Source organism: Delphinapterus leucas, chromosome 5 (assembly GCF_059928025.1).
Source record: "Delphinapterus leucas isolate spDelLeu-1000000601 "Yukka" chromosome 5, BTC_Dleu_Yukka2, whole genome shotgun sequence".
NCBI classification, from domain to species: Eukaryota; Metazoa; Chordata; class Mammalia; order Artiodactyla; family Monodontidae; genus Delphinapterus; species Delphinapterus leucas.
The window spans coordinates 42,900,785-42,923,418 of NC_143133.1; the positions used below are offsets into that span (position 1 = coordinate 42,900,785).

At 40.4% G+C, this 22,634-nt stretch overlaps 1 protein-coding gene across 3 annotated transcripts in view; it reads left to right on the top strand.

The window, feature by feature from the left end:
* Positions 1 to 22,634, top strand: part of CC2D2A (coiled-coil and C2 domain containing 2A) — a 136,154-nt gene that overhangs the window by 94,510 nt on the left and 19,010 nt on the right. For all 3 annotated transcript variants that reach the window (XM_022566980.3, XM_089911692.1, XM_089911693.1), the window contains 10 exons: positions 2,110 to 2,248; positions 4,389 to 4,592; positions 6,203 to 6,295; positions 7,264 to 7,355; positions 10,738 to 10,905; positions 13,642 to 13,747; positions 13,935 to 14,044; positions 15,167 to 15,263; positions 16,206 to 16,304; positions 19,216 to 19,392. In XM_022566980.3, the coding sequence (XP_022422688.2) occupies positions 2,110 to 2,248; positions 4,389 to 4,592; positions 6,203 to 6,295; positions 7,264 to 7,355; positions 10,738 to 10,905; positions 13,642 to 13,747; positions 13,935 to 14,044; positions 15,167 to 15,263; positions 16,206 to 16,304; positions 19,216 to 19,392 (1,285 nt within the window). The remainder of the gene's footprint in view (positions 1 to 2,109; positions 2,249 to 4,388; positions 4,593 to 6,202; positions 6,296 to 7,263; positions 7,356 to 10,737; positions 10,906 to 13,641; positions 13,748 to 13,934; positions 14,045 to 15,166; positions 15,264 to 16,205; positions 16,305 to 19,215; positions 19,393 to 22,634) is intronic.

The following is a 22,634-nucleotide window of genomic DNA, read 5'->3' on the forward strand; positions in this document are numbered from 1 at the left end:
AATTACTATATGACCCAGCAATCCCACTACTGGGCATATATCCCCAGAGAAAACCATAATTCAAAAAGACACATGCAACCCAATGTTCATTGCAGCACTATTTACAATAGCCAGGACATGGAAGCAACCTAAATGCCCATCAACAGACGAATGAATAGAGAAGATGTGGTACGTAGATACAATGGAATATTACTCAGCCATAAAAAGGAACAAAATTGGGTCATTTGTAGAGACGTGGATGGATCTAGAGACTGTCATACAGAGTGAAGTAAGTCAGAAAGAGAAAAACAAATATCGTACATGATCGCATATATGTGGAACCTAGAAAAATGGCACAGATGACCGGGCAGGGCAGGAATAGAGACACAGATGTAGAGAACAAACGTATGGACACCAAGGGGGGAAAGCGGCAGGGGGTGGGGATGGTGGTGTGATGAATTGGGAGATTGGGATTGACATGTTTACACTGATGTGTACAAAATGGATGACTAATAAGGACCTGCTGTATAAAAAAATAAATAAAATTAAATTCAAAAAAAATAAAATAAAATAAAGCCCCAACTCAACCAAGGTGACCACACTGGCCCCCTTGGAACTCAGTCATGTCCAAAGTTGGTGCTTAAGTTGGTTGCATAAGTGTTTATTTTTTCTCTTTTATTTTAGGTACAAGTGGTCCCCAGTTATCTGGGAGATGAGGCCTTCTGGGCATCCTGCACCAGATGCAGAGGCACCTGTCACTAGTCTGGATCAGGGACTGAGGACACTTTAACGCACTGGGCAGAGTTGTAGGAATGCAGGGTCACAGTTGCATTCCTTCTATTTATACTTCTTTTCTCCCCCAGTTTTACTGAGATATAACTGACATATAGCACTGTATAAGTTTAAGATGTATAACATAATGATTCGGTATTTGTACATACTGCAAAATGACTATCACAATAAGTTTAGGTAACACATCCATCACCACACATAGCTATAATTTTTTCCTTGTGATGAGCAATTTTAAGATCTGCTATCTTAGCAATTTCCAAGTATACAATAGAGTATTATTAACTATAGTTACCATGCTGTACATTAGATTTCCAGAACTTATTCATCTTATAACTGGAAGTTTGTACTCTGGAGTCCCTTCATCCATTTCTCCGTCCCCCTCACCTCTGGCTCCACCAATCTATTCTCTGTTTTTATGAGTTTGTGTCTTTTAGATTCCACATAGAAGTGAGATCATCTCACTTAGTATAATGCCCTCAAGGTCCATCCAGTTGTTTCAAATGACAGGATTTCCTTCTTTTACGGCTGAATAATATTCTATATATGATATATATATTATACATATGTATCGTATTTTATTTATCCATTCATCCATTGATGGACACTTAGGTTGTTTCCATGTCTTAGTTATTGTAAATAATGCTGCAGTAAACATGGGAGTGCAGATATCTCTTTGGGATACTGATTTTGTTTACTTTGGATATATCCCCAGTTGTGGGATTGCTGGATTATATGGTTGTTCTACTTTTGATTTCTTGAGGAGCCTCCATACTGTTTTTCATAGTGGCTGCACCAATTTCCATTCCCACCAATAGTGCACACGGGACTACCTTTTTTTTCATATCCTTGCCAACACTTGTTTTCACTTGTCTTTTTGATTATAGCCATTCTGACAGGTGTGATGTGATATTTCATTATAGTTTTGATTTGCATTTCTCTGATGATTAGCGATGTTGAGCATCTTTTCATGTGTCTGTTGGCCACTTGTACGTCTTCTTTGGAAAAATGTCAGTTCAGATCCTTTGCCCATTTTAATTAGATTATTTGTTTTCTTGCTACTGAGTTGTATGAGTTCCTTATATTTTTTGGATATTAACCCCTTATTAGATGTGTGCTTTGAAAATACTTTCTCCCACCATTCAGACTTCTTTATTATGCTTATAACATATTTAATAGTAACCATCAAGTAAAGAAAAATGTCAAAAGTCCTTCCTTATGATCAGATTTTCTCTCATAGGGAATAGCCTCCTTAAGCAGTGCTGTCCCTGGGATTTTGTGGTCTTAATGCAAACTGCTCTGTGATAAAGTCGGTCTCATGGAATCAACTTTCATTTTCAGTGCTTTGAAGAGAGCAGATGCCATCTCATCTATCGGCACATCAGGACTGACAGACATGAAAAAGTTGGCCAAGTGGGCAGCAGAGTCCAAGCTTGACCCCAATGACCCCAGCAATGCCCCTTTGATGCAGCTCATCTCGGTAATGTGGCAGGAGATCTGGACACGCACCACTTCTCCACTTGGTGTGATAATAACAGAAACGGCTGGGCCTTGACACACATTTTCTTTCCCATATGTTCTCCTGTGCAGTAGTGTTTAAGAGCATGAAGCCTGGGTTGAATGACAGGTTTAAATTTTAGCTCTGTACCTACTGGCTGTGTGATGAAGGCAAGCAGTCATGCCCCTAAGCCCTGTGATGCCCTCACAGTGTTGTCAGGAGGAAATGAGCTGCTGCGGATCAGCATTTGGCTGGGCACACGGTCAGCGTACGGTGTTGTTGTTACTCTTACCTCTAACCTCTGTAAAACCCCCAAAGAAAGGTTTCAATTTGCCCCTTCTGTGGAGAGACACTGAACCCAGACACTCATGGTTCCTTGCTCCACATCCCACAGATGGTAAGGACACGGCTCCAAGTTGATGTGATTTCAGGCCCTGTGCTCTTTCCATCATACTTTGAAGGGCTGATGGGGCATTTTCAGAAATGGTGGTTTTGTTTGTTTTCTTGTTGTATGATTAATTAGATTACCTTTTAGGTTTCACTGAAGTGTTTTTTATATAAATTGCTTGTATCTGTCATAACATTCAAAATTCTTTCTTCAATGAATTTGTAAATAAAATGGAACATTAGTCAGTAAATGATTTCTCTTGGTAACAAATACAATTGCTTTTACTCCCAAGTTCATAATTCCCACAAAACCTAATAAACAAGTAGATGATACAGAAAGTGGCCATAGCAACACATTCCGTGATCACGTTTCTTAGTTCGAGTCCATCAGTAGGGTAACTATAACCAGGATGAAAACTTTCACTTCTCCCCTAGTGATTCTAAGGTAAGTCCCAAAGCAAGCTTTGGTTTATTCTGACTTTTATCTTCATAAAATCTCCTTCCAACATGATACTTAGTGCATGTTGATACTTAGAGAACTATTAGAAAGAATAAATTATCTTATTTAACCAAAACATTTCTTGCATAATTGGTGAATGAGTGAAGTCCCAATATATGTCTTCATTGTTTCATTTTTGTTTTATTAATTAAAATGAAAATATCCACCTTAAAAAAAAAAAAGAATAGGCCATGTTACCTGAAGTGTAGCCTATTTCATATAAAGCTTTCAAATTATTGATATGTTTCAATGACTAGCTTTAAATTGACAATAATATAGTGCATATGTCTCCTTCGTTTTTTTTTTTTTTTCTTTTTAACTATTTGCTTCCCATAGAAGGACAAAACACAGAGTTTGCCTTCCTGACTGGCCTCTTTTTTATGAACCAGGATTTTCACAGCAGTATCACCTTTCCCATCGCAAAGCTCCATCAGATCTCTGCTCCCTGAAGAGAAGCAGAGATCTGCCCAGGAGGAGGTTGCAGCTGGCAAAGCACCCAGCAGAGGAACAAGCAGACACCTGGGCAGAGTACAGCCCACACCTGCTAGTCTCTCAGTGGTGCTGAAGCCGCACTTTCTGTACCAGGGTACAGGGGCATCGGAGGCTGGTGCTTGGGTCCATCTCTGGTTCACTTTTCTCAGTGACCAAGGCCATGAGGTGCTGTGCAGGGACAGGAGAGCATGGCTGTGGAGCCAAGTGAAGCTGATCAGCCGACTCTAGGGCCTTTACCTACATTTGTGCATAAATAAAGTCCAAAAGTTATATTTTAAAAATATTTTTAAATATATTTAAAATGTTAAAGTGTAAAATACTTTTAAAATACATTTAAAATACATACACTTTATATACATTATGTATATGAATAATCTTATTTGCAGTAGGCACTTGGTAATACACTGATATAAATCTCATATTTTTCAGTCTGTATATTTTCATGACAACTGTTAGAGGAGCGTGCGTACCAAAAATGAACTTTTTTAACTTTTATTTCTCTGGAAAAATGATTCATGATACTTTTTATAGCTACTAAATGAATATTAGTAGCTATAAAAGGCAGAGTAGCATCTGCCTCATTACCATTATATTTTAGTGTATTTTCTCTTTAAATGAAATGATGGATGTTTCAAGTCTCTCTGCCTAAAACCGTTAAAACGTCATTCCCAAAAGCTCAGTGCCAAGTTTCTTTGGATGAAATCTGCCTGTTATCTAGAGTTTTGTGTTTCTTGTTTTTTATAGGTTGCTACCAGCGGTGAATCCTACATCCCTGATTTCTTTCGACTGGAACAGCTACAACAGGAATTTAACTTTGTTTCAGATGAGGAATTAAACAGATCCAAACGATTCAGGCTTCTTGGTCTTAGAAGCCAAGGGGTGCCAGAATTCCGAAATTATAAACAAATTCCAATGTATGACCGAGAAATTATGGAAAAGGTATTCCAGGTGAGAAATTGGCTTATTTTATTACTAATAAGGTATCTGCTGTGCCATTTGGTATACTATTATGTATGTATTTTGTTGTTGTTGCTATGTTCTCAGTAGCAATATTAGTTCCTCTTTTGTAGTACTTTACATAACCTTCCCATTATTTTTGTGGAATCCAATGTTTAAATAATATCTTTGTCTCAGTATAATGACATCTAAACTAGGAAAACTTAGAGGTGTAGGGTTGAAGAGTCTCTTTAAGTGTTAATGTGGTAAAGGATTGTGCCTTAGTCAGGAATTCAATGCCATTTTAATCCAGTAGGTATTTACTAAGCACAAAGCACGGTGGTAAGCACTGCAGGGAAAATAGGTGGGTAGGATTTGAGCAGCCTTGGCGCAGGGGGCCAGGAAGGAAGTGGGGAACAGTTCTGGGCACCCTAGACAGGCAGCAGGATGCACAAAGGCTTGGCAGAGGAGGGAACATGGCGGGAATGGGAGCAGGGAGCCTTTGAGGAGTTATAGGTAATAGGCTTGTGTATATGGGGCAAGCCAGTGAAAGCCAGACAAGTGTGTGTTTGATGAGGTAAAGGGAGAGCCATTAGAAGTTAATACCAGGACTGTATGATTTTTCATGCAGAAATTATTCTGAGAGAATATTTTTGGTTATTTGGTTCTTTATATTAGTTTGGACTTGTGATTATGTGATAAAAACCCAATTTGAACTAGCTTATGAATGAAGGGGAGTTTATTAGATAACGAAATCACAAAATAGAGTTAAACATCTAAAACATGTGAATGACAGGAGTTCATCTGCGTCTCAAAGACACCCAACTATTGCCAGGCCCCTTCACCATCCTGTCTGGGCTTTCCTTGGTATGGTGACTTCATTTTCCCCCACTGTAGACAGATTTCTCTATTTCATCACTTGGTCACCAATATCATCCAAGTTCACATCTAGTAGCCTCAGCCAGGAGGGAGAGGTGTGTCCTCTTGTCCCGAGTTTAAAAATCTTGGGGACAACTTTTGAGCCACCCAGCCTGGGTTAGGGGCCACCCTGGGCATTCAGCTGTGACCAGGGAAGGAGTGAAGGGGAACGTGGCATCTCCCTGGGGACCCCATGGAATTTTATTGATAGAAAAAAGAGAAAAGTGCAGCAGCCTAAGAAGACAAAGCCAAAGGCAGCCATTCCTCTCCTTCAAGTAAGTGCAAGTCAGCTGCAGCCAGACACTATTTACTATTTCTGTAATTGCTTTACTTGAAATATAAAAGGCAACATTTAAGCAGGGGCTTTGGCCCTGCTTAATTGTTTGGATGAGCTTAGCATCTTGTTTGGGTGAGCTTATCATCTTGAACTACAGCGACTCTACTACCTCTATTTCTTTCTGCATGAACATTGTAACTTGTAATTACAGATTTCTCTTCTACTTATAAGGCAGTTCAATCAAGTAACTCTAAATCCTGGATACTGCATCAAAGATCAATTCTGAACCAAAAGTTCAGAAGGAACATTTAGAACCATAATTTGTGACTTAAACCACATGTGATAAATAATTCTCTAATCTCAAAAAGGGCATGAGAGAGTACTAGTATTTTAAAATCATAAAAGTATGGCTTCCTTTTAATTTTAGGACTATGAGAAACGGTTACGAGACAGAAATGTAATTGAAACCAAAGACCACATAGATACCCACAGGGCCATAGTAGCCAAGTACCTCCAGCAGGTAAGGAAAACCATTTTAAACCGTCCTCATAGGGGTAAAATAGCCAACATCCTAAGGTTGGAGGGAGGTCTCTATTCTTAACCCCTGTAGGCTTATTTTCTCATAATTACAGATTAAATTTGATTAACAGCTATCTTCAACTCTGGAACATGGTTACTTGGTTCTCCTTTGTATTAGTTTGGACTCATGATTATAAGTGATAAAAATCCAATTTGAACTAGCTCAGGAACCAAGGGGAGTGTATTCGATGCAGAAACGCTGAAAACACTAGCATGTGTCTCAGTTTATTATCAGTGGTTATCTTAAGAGGGGGTATGATTACAAGGGACTTAACTTTCTAAGTCATGATTTTTTTTTTTAATATTTGAATTTTTGCATCTTATTACCTTTGTAATAAAAAAATAAGATTCATAAATGACATACTAACTGCCCTTCTGCACTAGAAAGTCAAAATATCCTTTTGTCCTTCCTTCCTTTAATTTAACTTATAAGAAATGCCCTAGTGGCTAGAGTACATTTTTCTCATCCGGTTGATCTACCCTGTAGCTCATGTATGAAAAAAAAAAAGAATATTTATGACATTTAAGAGGTCCTCTATTTAAAGAATAATTAGGTAGCAAGTCAGTTTGAATAGGGGAAGAACTTCAGAATCAGTTCTGAAGTGTGTGTGCTTCGAGACGGGTCCTACTTTTTGTAGTTGTTCATTCATTCATTCAGCTAAATTTTATGATCTTATCTGCCAGGAATTTTCCCAGGTCCTGAGAATACAGCAGAGAACAAAATAGAATCCCTCTGCCTTAGGGAGCTTATGCTAGTGAGGAAAGCTGGATGATTTACAATACGAAGAGGTCAGAGCTGCAGAGAAAAGTAAAGGTGGTCTGGAAACCTGCACGAAGGTGACATTAGAGCAGTGAAGTGTGCGTTCATAGAACAAAAACATTTTAAATAAAACATATTTCTTTCCTCAGGTTAGAGAATCAGTGATAAATCGTTTTCTAATTGCAAAACACCATTTTCTTCTTTCGGATTTGGTAGTAGAAGAAGAAGTTCCCAATATCAGGTAAAAAAAAAAAAAGAGACCTTTTTTATTATTTCTTTTAAAATTATTTGTATTGTATTATATTAAAAATTTCATGTAAATATAATATTTTTATCAGTGTATGGTGTGCATTTGGGCCCCTAATAATACTGGAAACTGGTAAAGCCTGATTAATGCCTAATGTTACACTAGTTGGAGTTTTTCTGTTAGAACAAGTCACACGAGATCCTCTCCATCACATCCAGTGGACCCCGTCTCACCTCCCAGCACCTCCAAGTGAACTTCACCAGTCTTGGCTATCTTCTTATTCCAGTCACATGAAGTTTTGACAGCATCCCCTCCAGCACATCATCCTGCTTTCCTCACCTCCCTATGTCGGGGTCTCCTTTATTCTCCCATCACAGGGCAGTGGGGGTGGCTGAGAACTTGCCCACTGAGATTCTGGGTGGCATGGAGAGGTCTGTTCCAGCACCACAGCTCGGAGACACAGAGCTGCCATGTGTTTGGTGAGAGGCAAGGGCAGCAGGGAACAATGGATATTTACATAGAAGTTGGGAATTGACTGTGTTTATTTGCTTGATTGTCTCCCTATCATTTAGAATAATCCTCAGATGGTCTCAACTGGAGGTGGATGCATGAAAGATGAAAGAGAACTTTCTATACTGGTGGGCTTGCACAGTCTATTAACTTCATGACCCTCCCTGTGATTAAATCTCTTGGTCTCCTGAAAAGGTCATTTCCTATGCATGTACTTCCTCTCCACCATCAAGTTGGCAAGGAGACAAAAAACTGTGCAATCCATGGCAGCCCCTTCTTTTGGCTTTGCCTCCATCCTCATACAGAAGGGAGGCTGTGCCCACATAAATTCATGCAAACCCTCTCTCTTTATTCCAGGCCCAGAGTCCAGTCATTGAATGTTTGTTTGTTTGTTTTTCAGTCATGAAAATTACACTTTAGAATAGATGATGATTTTTCATGCTGTTTTTCCATTTCTTTTCTTTCCTTTTCTTTTTTCTGCTTTACTTTCTGCATTAAGTTCTGAAGGCTCGGGGTATGTTCTTCCTTCTTTTAATTCTGGTTTGTTCTTGGCTTTAAATTAAAATGTTTCTTTATATAATGGTCCCAGCCACCAAGATGCTCTCAAGCTGACTGTTAGAGAGGCAGCAAAGTCTCATGATAGGAGGCACCTCTCTGAGAGGGAGAAAGTATTGAGAAAAGAAGGGATGTGCCATGTCATGACCCCCCGCAAAGGTTTCTCTCTGAGGTCCCCAAGTTTGGGTTAGGGAGCTGTCCTGGCAGAGGGATTAAGAAGATGGGCTGTAATTTGTAACAACGTGGATGGACCTTGAGGGCATTATGTTAAATGAGATGAGTCAGACAGAGAAAGACAAATACTATATGATTCTCACTTATACGTGGAATCTAAAAAAGCCAAACTAATAAAAACCGAGACTAGAATGTTAGTCAGTAGGGGTTGGGGGTGGGGGAAACTGGGGAGATGTTTAAGGGTACAAACCTGTAACCAGTAGATAAATCAGTCCTGGAGATCTAATGCACAGCATAGTGATTATAGTCAGCAATACTGATTATAAACTTCAGAGTTACTAAGAGACTAGATCTTAATAATTCTCACCACAAAAAAAGAAATAATAATTATGTGAAGTGATAGATAGAAGTGTTGGTTAATGCTACAGTGGTAACGTATTGCCATATATAAATGTATCAAACCAAGACATTGTACACTTTAAATGTATAGTGTTATATGTCAATTATATCTCAATTAAAATAAAAAATAAATTAAAACGTATAATAAATCAAAAAAAGAGATTTGCAAAAATGTAAAACAGTGTCACTCTCCTCGCACTCTTTGTTTTGAAAAGGATGGTTATTTTTCATAATTTTATATCATGTTAACATGTAATGGGCTTATTCTTGTCTTAAATGAGTTAATGAATAAATATATGTAAATGTTAAAAGAAGAAGCTGGGCTGTGTAGTCAGGGTGATTTGATTTTGAACCCCAGCTCCCTCTCCTCCTATTTAGCAAATTCTATCACCTCTTGGAGCCTCCAGTTTCTTCATATGAAAAATGGGATAAATATACTTGTAAGGATTAGAAATATTATACGTAAGGCACCTAGCACTCTGCTTGAACCAGAGAAGTGCTGGTAAATGGTGGCTCCTCTGCGCCCTGTGGGACAGAAGACCCTGGGAAGCAACTGGGAACAACAGCCCCCGGAAGCCCCTTGGAGCCATCGTCTCCCCAGCTGGCACGTGTCTCTTGGAAAGAGGGCTCCAGTCCAGCAGGTCGCCTGGCCAGCTCTGATACCCACACGGAAGTAGAGCAGCGTGAGCGCTGCCAGCCCGAGGCCAGCTCTGCACCGCTGGCTTTGTTCTGTGGCTCTCGGGCATAGTCATTAACGTCAGCTTCCTGATACGCAGTCACAGTTGTGTTTCTGTTTAGTCTCTGGGGCAGAATTAAGTTATTTTCTCCATGGCCCTTTCTCCCCCGTGATTCACTGCGTTGCTTTCATCTTCTAGGAAGTGTTAATGGAGGTCATCTCAGTGAGAGGAAGAGGGATGTGAGAGAAGGATCCCCCTGCTCCCCCTCCCTTCCTCCTGTCTCCACCCCCTCCTTTCTCCAACATAATCACTGGCATCATAATCATTGTCATCGTCCCAACAGTCACTGTGTTAGGGCCTCTAATGCTAGACCAGTGCCAGGGTGCTCTGTATACACCTCCTCACAAAGTCCTCTCAACAACCCCATTTTACAGATGATGAAACAGAGACTTCAGGAGGTGAAATAATTTGCCCAAGGTGAGCAGGATTCACACCTAGTTTTGCCTAACTCCAGAGAGTGAGGTATCCCTGGAAGGGCCTGAGAAGGCTGTAAACATCATTTGCCATGTGAATGCAGCAGGCTAATGAGGGCTCCAGGGGCCCAGGAGAGGGAGCCTCGCTTCGGGCTAATGCGGCTGGGCCTCTGCGGAAGGGGAAATACTGGCCCTGCAAAGTGGTTAAACTGCAACCGAGTGGGTGGATGAGGAGGGAGGTGGAAGGAGGCATTCAGCATGCAGGATTGGCATGAGTGAAAGCAGACAGTAGGAGAGCACAGGCCACGTTTGAGGGGCTGGTGGATAAGCAAGGCAGAGAGCAAGCAGGAAGTGCAGGGAGGGACCAGAACATGAATTTCATCCTCAGTTAAAATGAATGTTAATAATCTACAGAGTGGGCTCTCCCCCATCTTGGGAGGACTTCTGGACAATTTCCACGCTCCTTAAAAAGACAAGGAGTTTTTCAGGGGCTTGTGAGGGACCTTGGTGCAGCATTTGGGAAGTTGTCTCAAGACTTTCCAGATCTTTCTTTTCCCTGGCATCCTAATCTTGTTCTGTAATCATTAGCATTTTGGGCCTGAGCCTTTTCAAGCTGGCAGAACAAAAACGACCACTGAGGCCAAGGAGAAAAGGTCGGAAGAAGGTGACAGCCCAAAACCTGTCTGATGGAGACATAAAGCTGCTGGTGAACATTATCCGGGCTTATGACATTCCAGTGAGGAAGCCAACGACAAGGTGAGAGCCCTCTGAACAGCCCTGGGATGGAATGTGCAGGATCCAACCTCTTTAGAGCATGTTCACTCTCGTTTTTAACATAGTTGTTATTCTGTGGGGGCCGAGGGCAGGGATGGCGGGGAGGAAGAGGGTTCTTGATGAAGTCAGGGCCCTATTGGTTGCAAGTAACAGAACCAAATCAGTCAGTTTAGGATAAAGAGGGGATTTATTGGGAATATCTCATAGAACTCAAGAACAAGAGGTACAGCCAAACTACATGGTAGAAGTAAAGATTAAAATGGGCCTCTTCAGAGGCCCCATTGTTTCTCTTGCTTGCTTCCCTCTGTGGGTTTGCTTTATTCTTCTCCATGTGATGGAAGTGGTCCATCCTGTCAGGGTACCACCCACCAGGTGTCAGCTTCCCAGGAGTGAATCTGAAGGTCCTAACTTGGGTCAGGTGTTGATCCATGTCTAGTCACCTACAGTCAGAGAGGCAGGTCACAAGCACCTGTCCTGAAGACGGAGGACAGTTCTGAGAAGTGGGTGAGAGCTGGGCAGATACCCGAAAGGTATATATTCTAGATTCTGAAACATGTGTTTGAGCACAAAACTATGACTTCTCTTTTATCTGCTCAGAGAAGTGAATTATGTCTACTGTATTTCATTACATTGGGGCAATGGGGAGCCCCTCACCATAGGTAAGGTGAGCCAAAGTTTCTTATCCCCTTAGAGAACAGAGATGGAAGGTCCAAGAATTACTTCTCTTTGCTGGTGCCCTTGTCAATGTCATGAGGGAAACTATAATTTAGTGTACATTCACCGTGTTCTAGGCACTATACTAGGCACTTTCATTTATATTATTTCACTTACTTCTCACTACTATTCCTGTCTCCATTTTACAAAAGGGAAAATGGAAATGAAGGGAGTGTAAGTGGCTTGCCCAAGGTCATCCAGCTCTCTGATCACAGAAGCCTCTGGCATCTTTTGTCCCTAGGGTCTTCCCTTTAAATTATCCACCCCCTATTATTTTGCCCTACTTTATTTTTCTGCTGACTAACTCTTCCACCCATTATAGAACATCTGATCATCACCAGCTATTCTCAGTGTTTTGTTATATGTAAATGTCCATTTAAGCTCTTGAATCTGTGCCATAGCATTGCTTCCTTAAGCCACACAGCCCAACATTCATCTTGATTGCATTAAAGTTTAACTGTGGGGTGAAAAGCTGTTTTTTTTAAAAAAGATATGTAGGTGTTTCTCTTATTTTTGGTTTCCATAAAGTTTTTTAAGAGTTAAACCATTTCATTCAAATAATTACAGGGAAGCATAGTTGATCCTATATGTTATACATTTCAGTGTAAACTCATCAAGTCAGTTCAAATATCAACTCTTGCACTAAACCCACGCAAATCTTAACCTTCTGCCCTTGCAACTAAACTAAACAGGATTGTTCAACTCCTTCTCTGCACTCTTATGGCCCATGCCCACCCCTCTAGTCTAACATATACCCCACTATATTGTGATTATTTGTTTATCTAGTTTGAGCCGAAGTTTATCTTATTTGCCTTTGCAGCCCCAGTGTCTAACACAGGGCCTAAAGTATAGTAGGTACTTAACAAGTGTTTGTGTAATAATGTAATTGACAGTGTTCCAAACAGGAAAAGGTTTTCTCTGGCCGCTGTTGTGTTAAATGTTCTACTTTCATTGCCTCATAGTTTGTCTGAAACCCTTTCTGTGAAAAGGTAAAACAGTCTGGTGAAAAAAGATAATTTGTACTTTGCTAAGCAAATGAATGTGAAATACTTGGCAAACCATAAAATTCAAAACAAATAGGCAGGGGCTTCCCTGGTGGCACAGTGGTTAAGAATCCGCCTGCCAATGCAGGGGACACGGGTTCGAGCCCTGGTCCCGGAAGATTCCACATGCCGCAGAGCAACTAAGCCCGTGCGCCACAACTACTGAAGCCCGTGCGCCCAAAGCCCGTGCTCTGCAACAAGAGAAGCCTCTGCAATGAGAAGCCCGTGCACCGCAACAGAGTAGCCCCCGCGCCCTGCAACTAGAGAAAGCCCACACTCAGCAACAAATACCCAATGCAGCCAAAAATAAATAAATAAATTTATTTTAAAAAACCGAAAAACAAATATGCAAGTGGGTTGTTGGGATGAGGGGGAAGGTATCTGGGAGAGGATCTCTGGACATGACCTTCATTTCTCCCTTTAAGAATGGCAGCTCAAAAGGGAAAGAGGGCAAGACTCATAGATCCTAACTCAAGCTAGGAATCCCTGACCGCCTTTCCCATTGATGCTTGGCAGGCCCAAAGAGAGATGTCTTACCTGGGATATATAGCTCGTGTTTACTGGAGAGTGCACGTTCAAAGAAAATACAGTGGGAAAGGACCAGAATTGGATGGAGGCAGGGCAGGCTGGTTAGGAAGCTCAGGATTCTGCTACCTGAGAGGGATTGAGGTTCTCAATTATGGGGGAAAAGGCACCCATGAGAGAGCAGAGAGAAGAGGTCCCTTTCCTGTATTCCAGCCAGACATGCAGGCCTATGGATGAAAGTTGGGAAGGCTCTCGTAATCACTAGGTGACTGAGGAGGACCAGAGCGTGCAAAAAGACTTCTGAAGCATCAACAAGTTTAGAGAGTATGTCTGTCACCATAGCCACCAACACCATACATCTTTGGAGAAACCGTCTGCAAAGTATATAATTAGACTTTCCATGCCATTTATTTCTTTCATACATTTTCTCTCCTAGCAAATTCCAGCAGCCATCGAGATCTTCAAGGACTTTCAGCGAAAAGCATGCTGCTTCCCCAACCACACAAAGCGCAACCCACAGTGCTGACTACCCCCTCAGCCAGGTGAAATAGCCCAGTGCTGGATCTCCACTTAGAATCTTACCCCTTCTATTTTTAAGAATTGCCTAGAAAGTTCATAGTCTGTTTTCTGCCTTGTTTTCTTTGGAAACACACCATTTAGAAATATATTTTACCTCTGTTAGGATCAAAATAATTCTACTGTTACAGATTCTTTGCTCTTGATTTTAAGGTTTTAGTACGTCCTTTTGTAGAAGTTTCATTTCAGCGAACAATTTGCCATACAACTACAGCTGAAGGTCCAAACCCCAGCTGGAATGAAGAACTCGAACTTCCATTTAGGTAGGCATATTTTCCTCATTCTACAAGTGACTCCAATCAAGAATAAAATGGGAAAATGTCCAACTTCCGAAACTTGGGTTCATTGTTGGGACACCCCACTCCTCTCCAGGCTCTGGCTTCTTACAGCCCAAGCTTCCCAGTCCCTCAATCCCACAGCCTCTACACTGTTTTTCTTTTCTTCCCCATCTCCCCAACTCTGGAAGCTGTAAGTAATTTTGAAGCTCCCTAGTTCCCATAAATTAAGCTTTCTCCCTCATCAGAAATACATAGGCATTTAAAATTTTTGATTAAATGATTTTACATATTTAAAAGACTCTCTATTTCAGATCTTGAAGCAACCCAGAAATTATCTAGTCTAGTGCTCTACTTTTATAGAAAATAAACTAAAACCTAAAGACGAAAGGTAACTTGCTTAATGCCAAATAGTAAATTAGAGACTGAGCAAGGGTTAGAACTAGTTAAGTCAGAAGGGAGAAACAGATACCACTCTTATAAATAGTACAAGCAAAAAGAATGAGAAAAGTTAAAGGCAAATGCTCAGCACAATAGATGCAGTAGCCTGGTCTTGAGCCATGCCATGGAGAGGCCTGCTTGGGCCAGGCTTGGCTGGTCTCAGAGCAGGTGATGTTATAGGAGATGAACCTCATCCCTACCTTGCTTTACTTATCTGTGGGGAAAGTGAGTGGGAAGCAGGGACCATCCAACCAGCCACATAACAACAGGTTTATGATCAGGGAATGGTCTGACAGAGAAGCACCTTCCAGAGCCCAGTTGCTTAGGAAGTCCACATACCAGCACCAGTATCAGCTGGAGACCTTGTATGTAGCCAGCTGGCTCCTTGCACAGCTCACCATGGTTGGGAGATGATGTGAGACTCACCAGGACAAGCCAGCAAAAGGGTTTGTCTCTCTGCACGGAGCCTGCAGTCTACTGCCTTGCCATTTGAGTATAGGTACTACCTTAGAGGGTCTCCGTGCTAGAGAAATCCTTTAAATGAGACAACTGCCATTAGTCCTCCTATCTATGCTCATATTCAGGTATCTTTCCAGTTTGGACATTTGAGTACCCATTATTTCTCTTTTGCTCTTTTCATGCTCCCTGATCATGGGTGCCCATTTGCAGGGCCCCCAATGGGGATTACAGCACCACCAGTTTGCAGTCAGTGAAAGATGACGTGTTCATCAACATTTTTGATGAAGTTCTATATGATGTCTTAGAGGTAAGTTCACGTTTTTGAGAAAGATGTCTGTATTCATTTTCCTATCCTCTACCCATTGTGTTAAGTCCTGTCAGGGAGGAGAAAATTTCCCCTTACGCTTGTGTGTTCTTTTGGCTGGTCTAATAATTAAATTGACACAAGACAGATTAACAGGGGAAAAATAAACAACTTTTAATTTTATATGTACAAAGGTCTCATAGATATATGATCTAGGAAGTGACCAAAACAGACAGCTTTTATACCTTTTAGACAAAGAAACAATAAATGTGTGAAGAATTGACAAGACATAGATGTTTGGTTTGGGGTAAATTAGTAAAGAAATAACAAGGTTTGTTTGTACAGCCTCCTCAGCCCTGGATTCCCTGTCTCTGGTGATAAGGATGTCTCTCTACCCCCAGGTGCAGGGAGGGCACCTTTCACACAGGAGATTTATTTCCTGCTTTCTGCAGACAAAGGAGGGTCAGAGTGTTTTTCCACCAGCTGCTTTTCAAGTAACTTGAATTCAAAGTAATCCATATGCCACTTTGGCACATTTGGGGGCAGCCTGCCCTGAGCCCCATCAATCCCAAAATTTGGAATGTTTGAAACCTGACATGTATAAACGGGGAAAGAAAGAAGGGAGGAAGAGAACCAGTTTTTTTATTTTCAACTTGACTGTCTGCTATGATCCAGGAATTGTACTAGGGGCTTTTTATACATTGTCTTAATTTTAAAATACCCCTACAAAGTAGATTGTTAAATTCCCAATTTATTAATGAGGAGACTGAGGTTCAGAGAAGTTAAATGGCTTTCCTAGGGTCACAGAACTATTAAGTGTCTTAACCAGAATGTGACTTAGATCTGTTTAACTTAAACCTACCAGGCTTTCAGCTAAAATCCTGCTGCTTTCCTACTTCCTATCCGGAGTTGTTAAACAATTATCACTTCCCACCCCTCCTTTAGGATGACCGTGAAAGAGGAAGTGGAATCCACACCCGTATTGAGAGACACTGGTTGGGATGTGTGAAAATTCCATTTAGCACGATATATTTCCAGGCAAGGGTAAGCATCAAAAGTAAGAATTTCACAGGAATAGGGAACTGCTCTATCCATTTTTCCTGTTAAAGGTTTTTTTGTGGAAGTAGACCCTTAACACTGAGAGAACCTATGTGCAAGGCCACTATTGGAAAGATAAAAATCCCTATATAAAGCCATTGATCTTCTGTCATATTTGCATGACTTATTAAAACATCTTTCTTACAGTTGGTAGTTAATGTACAACTTTGCCAATCTGAGAATTTTTTAACTTTTAAATGAAAGTGAAGAAGGTAGGACAAAGTAGAAACTTGTCAAAAATGACAAAAGTGGAGTGGATAGAAGCCTGAAAATAACTTGAAGAAAACAACCAGGCCAGTTGATGGCCCATTTTAATCAAGTGCTTTAATGTTTCCAGAGTCCTCACCATTTCAAAAATGAAAAATGGTTGGTAGCGGCTTGCTCAACTAAAATACCATTCTTCAGAGGTTAACAATTTTGCTTAAGGGGATCCATTAGGTTAACAATTCTTGAATGGTATAGTAGCTCTAATCTGAGACAGTTAAAGATTCTGAAATGGCTTTAATATCCCAGTATTAAATCCATAGCAACAGGAGGCTTTGAGCCAAAGACTGTGTTAATCTCACACAGCTACAAGAGGAAACAGTTTAAATCCACATGTGATGACCACATTAGAGCAAATGCTGCCTGGGTCATGGTCTCAAGCAAGGCCAAGAACAAAACTCAAGTGTGAGAGGCTTGGATTGGTTGGAATTTCAAGAATCATTTGGAATTGCAATCCTCCCTAGACCAAAGGGACTGTCTACAGGTGATGCTGCAGCTATATGCGTGCCAAAAATTTTACATTTCCCTCTTCGAATAGATTTGAAATGAAAAAAATTTTAAAGAGCACATCATTTTGCAAATCAAACTGCCCATGTTATTTGACATCACATTTGGAAGGGTACTCAGAAGTAATTACTCCAAACTCCTTCTTGATAAATGAATCTCCTTTACTATATCCTAGTAATACCCATACTCTCTAGAAGTAGCGACCTTACTGCCTCATAAGGGAACTTGCTCTCTTTCCAATATCTCTGTCATAAATTTCTTCTTTAAACTGTGCCATAAGCTAAATTCCTCCCTGGGACCCCCATTCATAGGTCCTGGTTTGGAGCTACACAAAACAAGGAGACTCCTAATTTGGTAATAATAGTAGGAATAACTATATTTATCAGGTGCATATTATTGATATATACCATTTCTAGCTAGTTTATATGTCACCTTAATTAAACCTCACAACAGCTCAATAGACATTATTATCCCCATTTTATAGATGAAAAAAACAGAAGCCTAGAAAGGTAAGTAACTACTCAAATCCCAAAGTTTACAGCAGATCTGGGATTCAATTTTTACCAACTTCCAACATTTTACATTGGCTTATCCTTGAAGAAGGAGATTGGTAAAATTAGAGAGACCTATTCAACTTCTGAGTTTATACATCTCAATATTGCTTTTGAGAATGACTTTATCACATTTGTCATTTTAAATGTTTTGCCTGATTCCAAAGCTCATGCTCTTAAATGAACCGACAGGGCACATCTGACAATATCTGGAGACATTTTTTGGTTGTTGCAACTAGTAGGGGTGCAACTGGTATCCAGTGTATTGAGGCAGGAATGCTGCAAACACCCTACAATGCACAGGACAGCTCTCCATAACAAAGAGTTCTCCGGCCCCAAACATCAACAGTGCCCAGGGTGAGAGACTCTGTCTTAAATTCATACACTTCAACTATTTGGAGACAGTGTCCATTCCCTCCTGGCTCATCTATCTGTTCTACAGACCAGATGTGCCCAGTTATTTCAGCTGTACTTTATACGGCACTGTATTTATATTCTTCTTCTCCTTGTACCCTCTCATCTGCCTGGGTACATACAGGCTTTGGGGGAACTCCACCAATGTAAAGAGGAAAATAAATAAGAGCTTCCTTCATTCCTCTCTAGAGGACATATTCACTGAAATAAAAATTGGATTCTCTGAAAATCTGTGAATTTCAAAGTCTAGCCCTGAGTAGTTTTGTAGTACTAGACAGTCTTCCATAAACTTACTGTTGCTTTGACTACAAAGGAGTAAGAACTTCTGCCTTTTTGAACCTCTACATAATTTAGGTCATTTTATGTAAGAGGCTTGTAATTCGTTCAGCCTACATTTACTGAGCACCTCCTGTGTATACAAAACACTGTGATATATTGGAGATGGATGATACAAAAAAGAGCACAATATAGATTCTATTTGCAAAGAACAATTATCTAAAAGAACATGATAAATATGCACACAACAGTAAAGTCTGGCAGAAGGTGTCAATGCAATAAATGAAAGAAGCAAGTTGTATGTAAGGCTGGTGGAGATAAAACAAATCACGAAGGAGATAACATCTGACCTGAGCCTTGAAAAATGATTAAAATTCTAAAAGGTGGAGATGGGAAGCTGAGGCATCCCAGAAAAGGGGACTGGTTGCCAGCTAACACTTACTGAGCACTTAGCACAGGACAGGCATTTTTCTTAGTGTTTTACATCTATTAATCCATTCAGCATACATAATTACCCTACAAAGTAGATACTATTATTATCTCCTTTTTACAAATGCACAAGCTGTCACTTTGAGTTTAATTCAGGATTTGAACACAGGCAACCTAGTGTTGGAATCAACTTGCATAACTCGCACATGTTCCACTGAACCAAGCAAAGAAGGCAGGGAAAGAGAGAGCCCTTGCTGTGACAGCTTAAGGAGACAAGCCTGGAGAGACGGGGTGGGCCCTGAATACAGTCTGAGCAGTTTTTACTGAATTCATCAGATGATGAGGAGTTGACACTTACCTTTGAACTTCTGTTGGAAAATCACCAGGATGTTTACAGAATTGTATTTTCTTCACAGATTGATGGGACATTTAAAATCAATATTCCCCCAGTTCTTCTGGGCTACAGTAAGGAACGAAGTGTGATTATTGAGCGGGGTTTTGACGCTGTCCGAAGCCTGAGTGAAGGCTCCTACATCACCCTGTTCATTACCTTGGAGCCTCAGCTGGTTCCTGGGGAGTCGGTTCGAGAAAAGGTAACTGCGTACTCTCTGGAATTGCATGTCTGACGCGGACGAAACCTGAGGAATGCTTGCTAGGCCATGCTTTTATAAAATTGTACTGAATGGCACAAGCAGAGGTTTCCTTACTTCAGTATCCATTTATTACTTTTTCGGTTTGGACAGAATGAAGGTTAGAGAACAGCTGTGTGGGTCTGTACTTCATTGAGTCAATAATTAGGTCTATCAGCAATTTAAACTTTTAGCAAAGCAAAACAAATATAAACAGGCTCTACTTTTAGAAGAATTTTCTCATTGGGTAGAAAATGAAATATGAAAGTAGAAAAGCAGATTGCTTTATTATCTTGACACTTACTGGCAAGCATGCTGAAATGAATTTCTAAATCTAACCTCAAGTCCCTGGTCATGTTGTATATTGAATCAATTCATAGGATCATAAAACCAGGTGACCTTCAGGGGTCACCACAGTTTATTTCAGTGCCTTCGGACAGAAACAAGTAAGTATATGCACAAGTACTCTAATTTTGCGCAGCTCTAGAGAAAAAGAATTTCTAGAACTTCTACTTGTTAGCAACTGTTTCCCAGCCTTCAGAATTGGGAGATACTTTCTTAATGTAACATACTTGTGCAGCATTGATGCATACTGCCCTTATCAGACTTGGGAGAAAGATTGATCATGACCTCTTATTATTATAAACTAATACAGTAATGACAACCACCACCACCACCAACATGTGCTGAGTTGTCACTCTGTCCAGAGCACTCTGTCAGACATTGACATGTGTCCTCTCTCCGAATACTCACAGTTGTCTTGTATGGTGGGTCTTCAACTAGGAGATGAGGAAAATGGGGCTGAACTGTCCAAGTTCACCCCCAGGAAGTAAATGGCAGCGCTAACAATTAAACATCTGTCTAAGTCATATATATTCAACAAATATTTACTGAGCATCTTCTGTGTGACAGGCATTTTTTAGGCACTGGGAATATAGCTGCCTATAAAAGCAAATAAAAATTCCAAATTGTTAACTACTAAGCTACACTGCCCAAATTATTATGCTGACTCTTTATCCACTGTAATTAAGACTCAGACAGAGCTGAAAAAAAATGAGCACATTCCTCTGTTTCTTTTTCACTATTACAGTTTGGGTCACAGAGAAAAATACTATCACTATTTCCTATTTGCAAGGCATTTACAGGAAAACATGAAGGATTGTTGGAAAAACAAATCTATGAAATTCAAATTAACCTTATATGCTAGCCTTTGTCACTAAAGCTGTGACAAATATGTTCTCCAATAATCATGTTAGAATATATACATTTCAAAATATTTCTAGGAAGGGAAACATGTTCGGAATGCTTTTCTTCATGTACAAATTCAAGAGAAAGTCAAAAAGCAGGTTTACACAGAAAAATCCTCCCAGAGAAAAGATGATTTTGCTAGTTCTATGTATTCTTAACAGAAGCAAAAGCGGTCAGTTAGTCCTCCACCTGGAGGTGAGCTTCCAAACCACGAGAGAGCAGTCTGTGACTGGGGCTGAAAAGCTGAAAAGCTGAAAACCAGAGGTGCCTTTGTACTTGGCCTTCTTCCCAGGCACTGACCTCCTCCTGCAGAAGTTTTAAGGGTCCTGTGGCCTTCCTTCCTTAAAATGAGATATCAAGGCTGTCAGCTCCTGCCTTTGGTGGCTTTTCACTGCCCCGCTGTGGCTGTATGTGGCATTTCTCTCAGACCTCCAAAATGAGGGCGTAAGAAAAACCCCTGTGGAAGGCAGACTCTGCTGCTCCTTGATAAGGAAGACTTGTGCACTGACAGGATCCTGGCGTCCTAAACACAAAGTGGCAGAAAGAAGAGAGAGAAGCTCTTGCCCTAAATAGTAGGGACCACAACCTGGAATTGTTTTTCCACTCAACAGCAACTGCCAGGGTTAGCCCATTAGAGTCTTCCCTCCACCATCATCCCATGCTGAACCATTCCATACGATTTTTTAAAGATATTTACTCATGGAACTATCTACAAATTCAGTAGCAACTCCTGAAACTCTCAACATCCCCTACTTTACTCTGTCTCGATAAAAACAAAAGTTTTTAAAAATAGATTATGTCTGTTAATGAAGTCTTCCTCTTATTCCTTCTCTTTTTTCTTTCTTGCTTCTGATAGATGAGTGACATGCTTAAAAAGGTACCAAGCATTTTGTTTTACTATTCATCAGCCAATAGTTATTAGGCTTTAATTACCTGCTTCTGTCCTCTGCCACCTTATGGAAGCTGCTGGGTCCTAACGTATGTGTGATCCCTTGGCAATGAACTACAGATGTCTGCAGTTCATGAAGAATAACTACCTTTGTATTTTGGCCCATTTCATTTTGTCAGAAAGTTTCTTATTTAGCTCTGAATCAGGAAGTCACATGTCTGAATGTCACCTGCATACTGGGAGCTACCTCCACTGTTTCCACGTCCGTAAAATCCATGAGCTGCTTCTTACAGAAACAGTGTGGCTGGGACAATTATTTCTGGTCAGTGGAGCTGCCACAGTGTAGGTATTCAAAGGGAAAATAAACCCATTCAGTTTTCTGTAAATATTTACATTAACCTAGAAGTTAAAGAATTGAGCCAGTTAAGAATCTTCCAAATTTCATGTTGAATCAAATTGTGAATTTGTCAGTTCCATCTTTATTTGTTTCATAATTAAACGACCCAAATCCTTTTAGTATTTAACTTTTGCTTGGCACTTCTTAGAATACCAACATGGCATACTACCCTTAAATTACTGTTTCAATCCATTAAATGGCATCCTTGTGGTCTAAACAAGTATTAATGACCATTAATAGATACCTATTAAATGCTTACATTATGCATGCTCAGCGCAGAGAAGGACACAAAATGATTGAAACATGGGCCCTGCTCCCAAGAAGCACTAACTACAGAGTCAAAATGCACAGCAGAACATCCAGGTCCAAGTGGCAGAAAAAGTTTTATACATACTTTTTTCAATTTGGAAGCAGTCAGTACTGATTGAAGATTTTTACTGTTCTTTCTGGACACTGCCTATAGCTGCCTCTCTTTAATGCTTCCATAGCATATGGTGTCTATCCCTATAGGATCTCTGGTCAAGTGTTTCAAGCACCTGATTGCTTATTAATGTTCTCCTCCAGACTAGAAGTTTCTTGAGGGGTCTGTTTCATATACATTTATCCAGACTGCCTAGAACCCTTTAGACTTTCAGCAAACGTTTTTCAAATAATTGGATGCATGTGTAAATT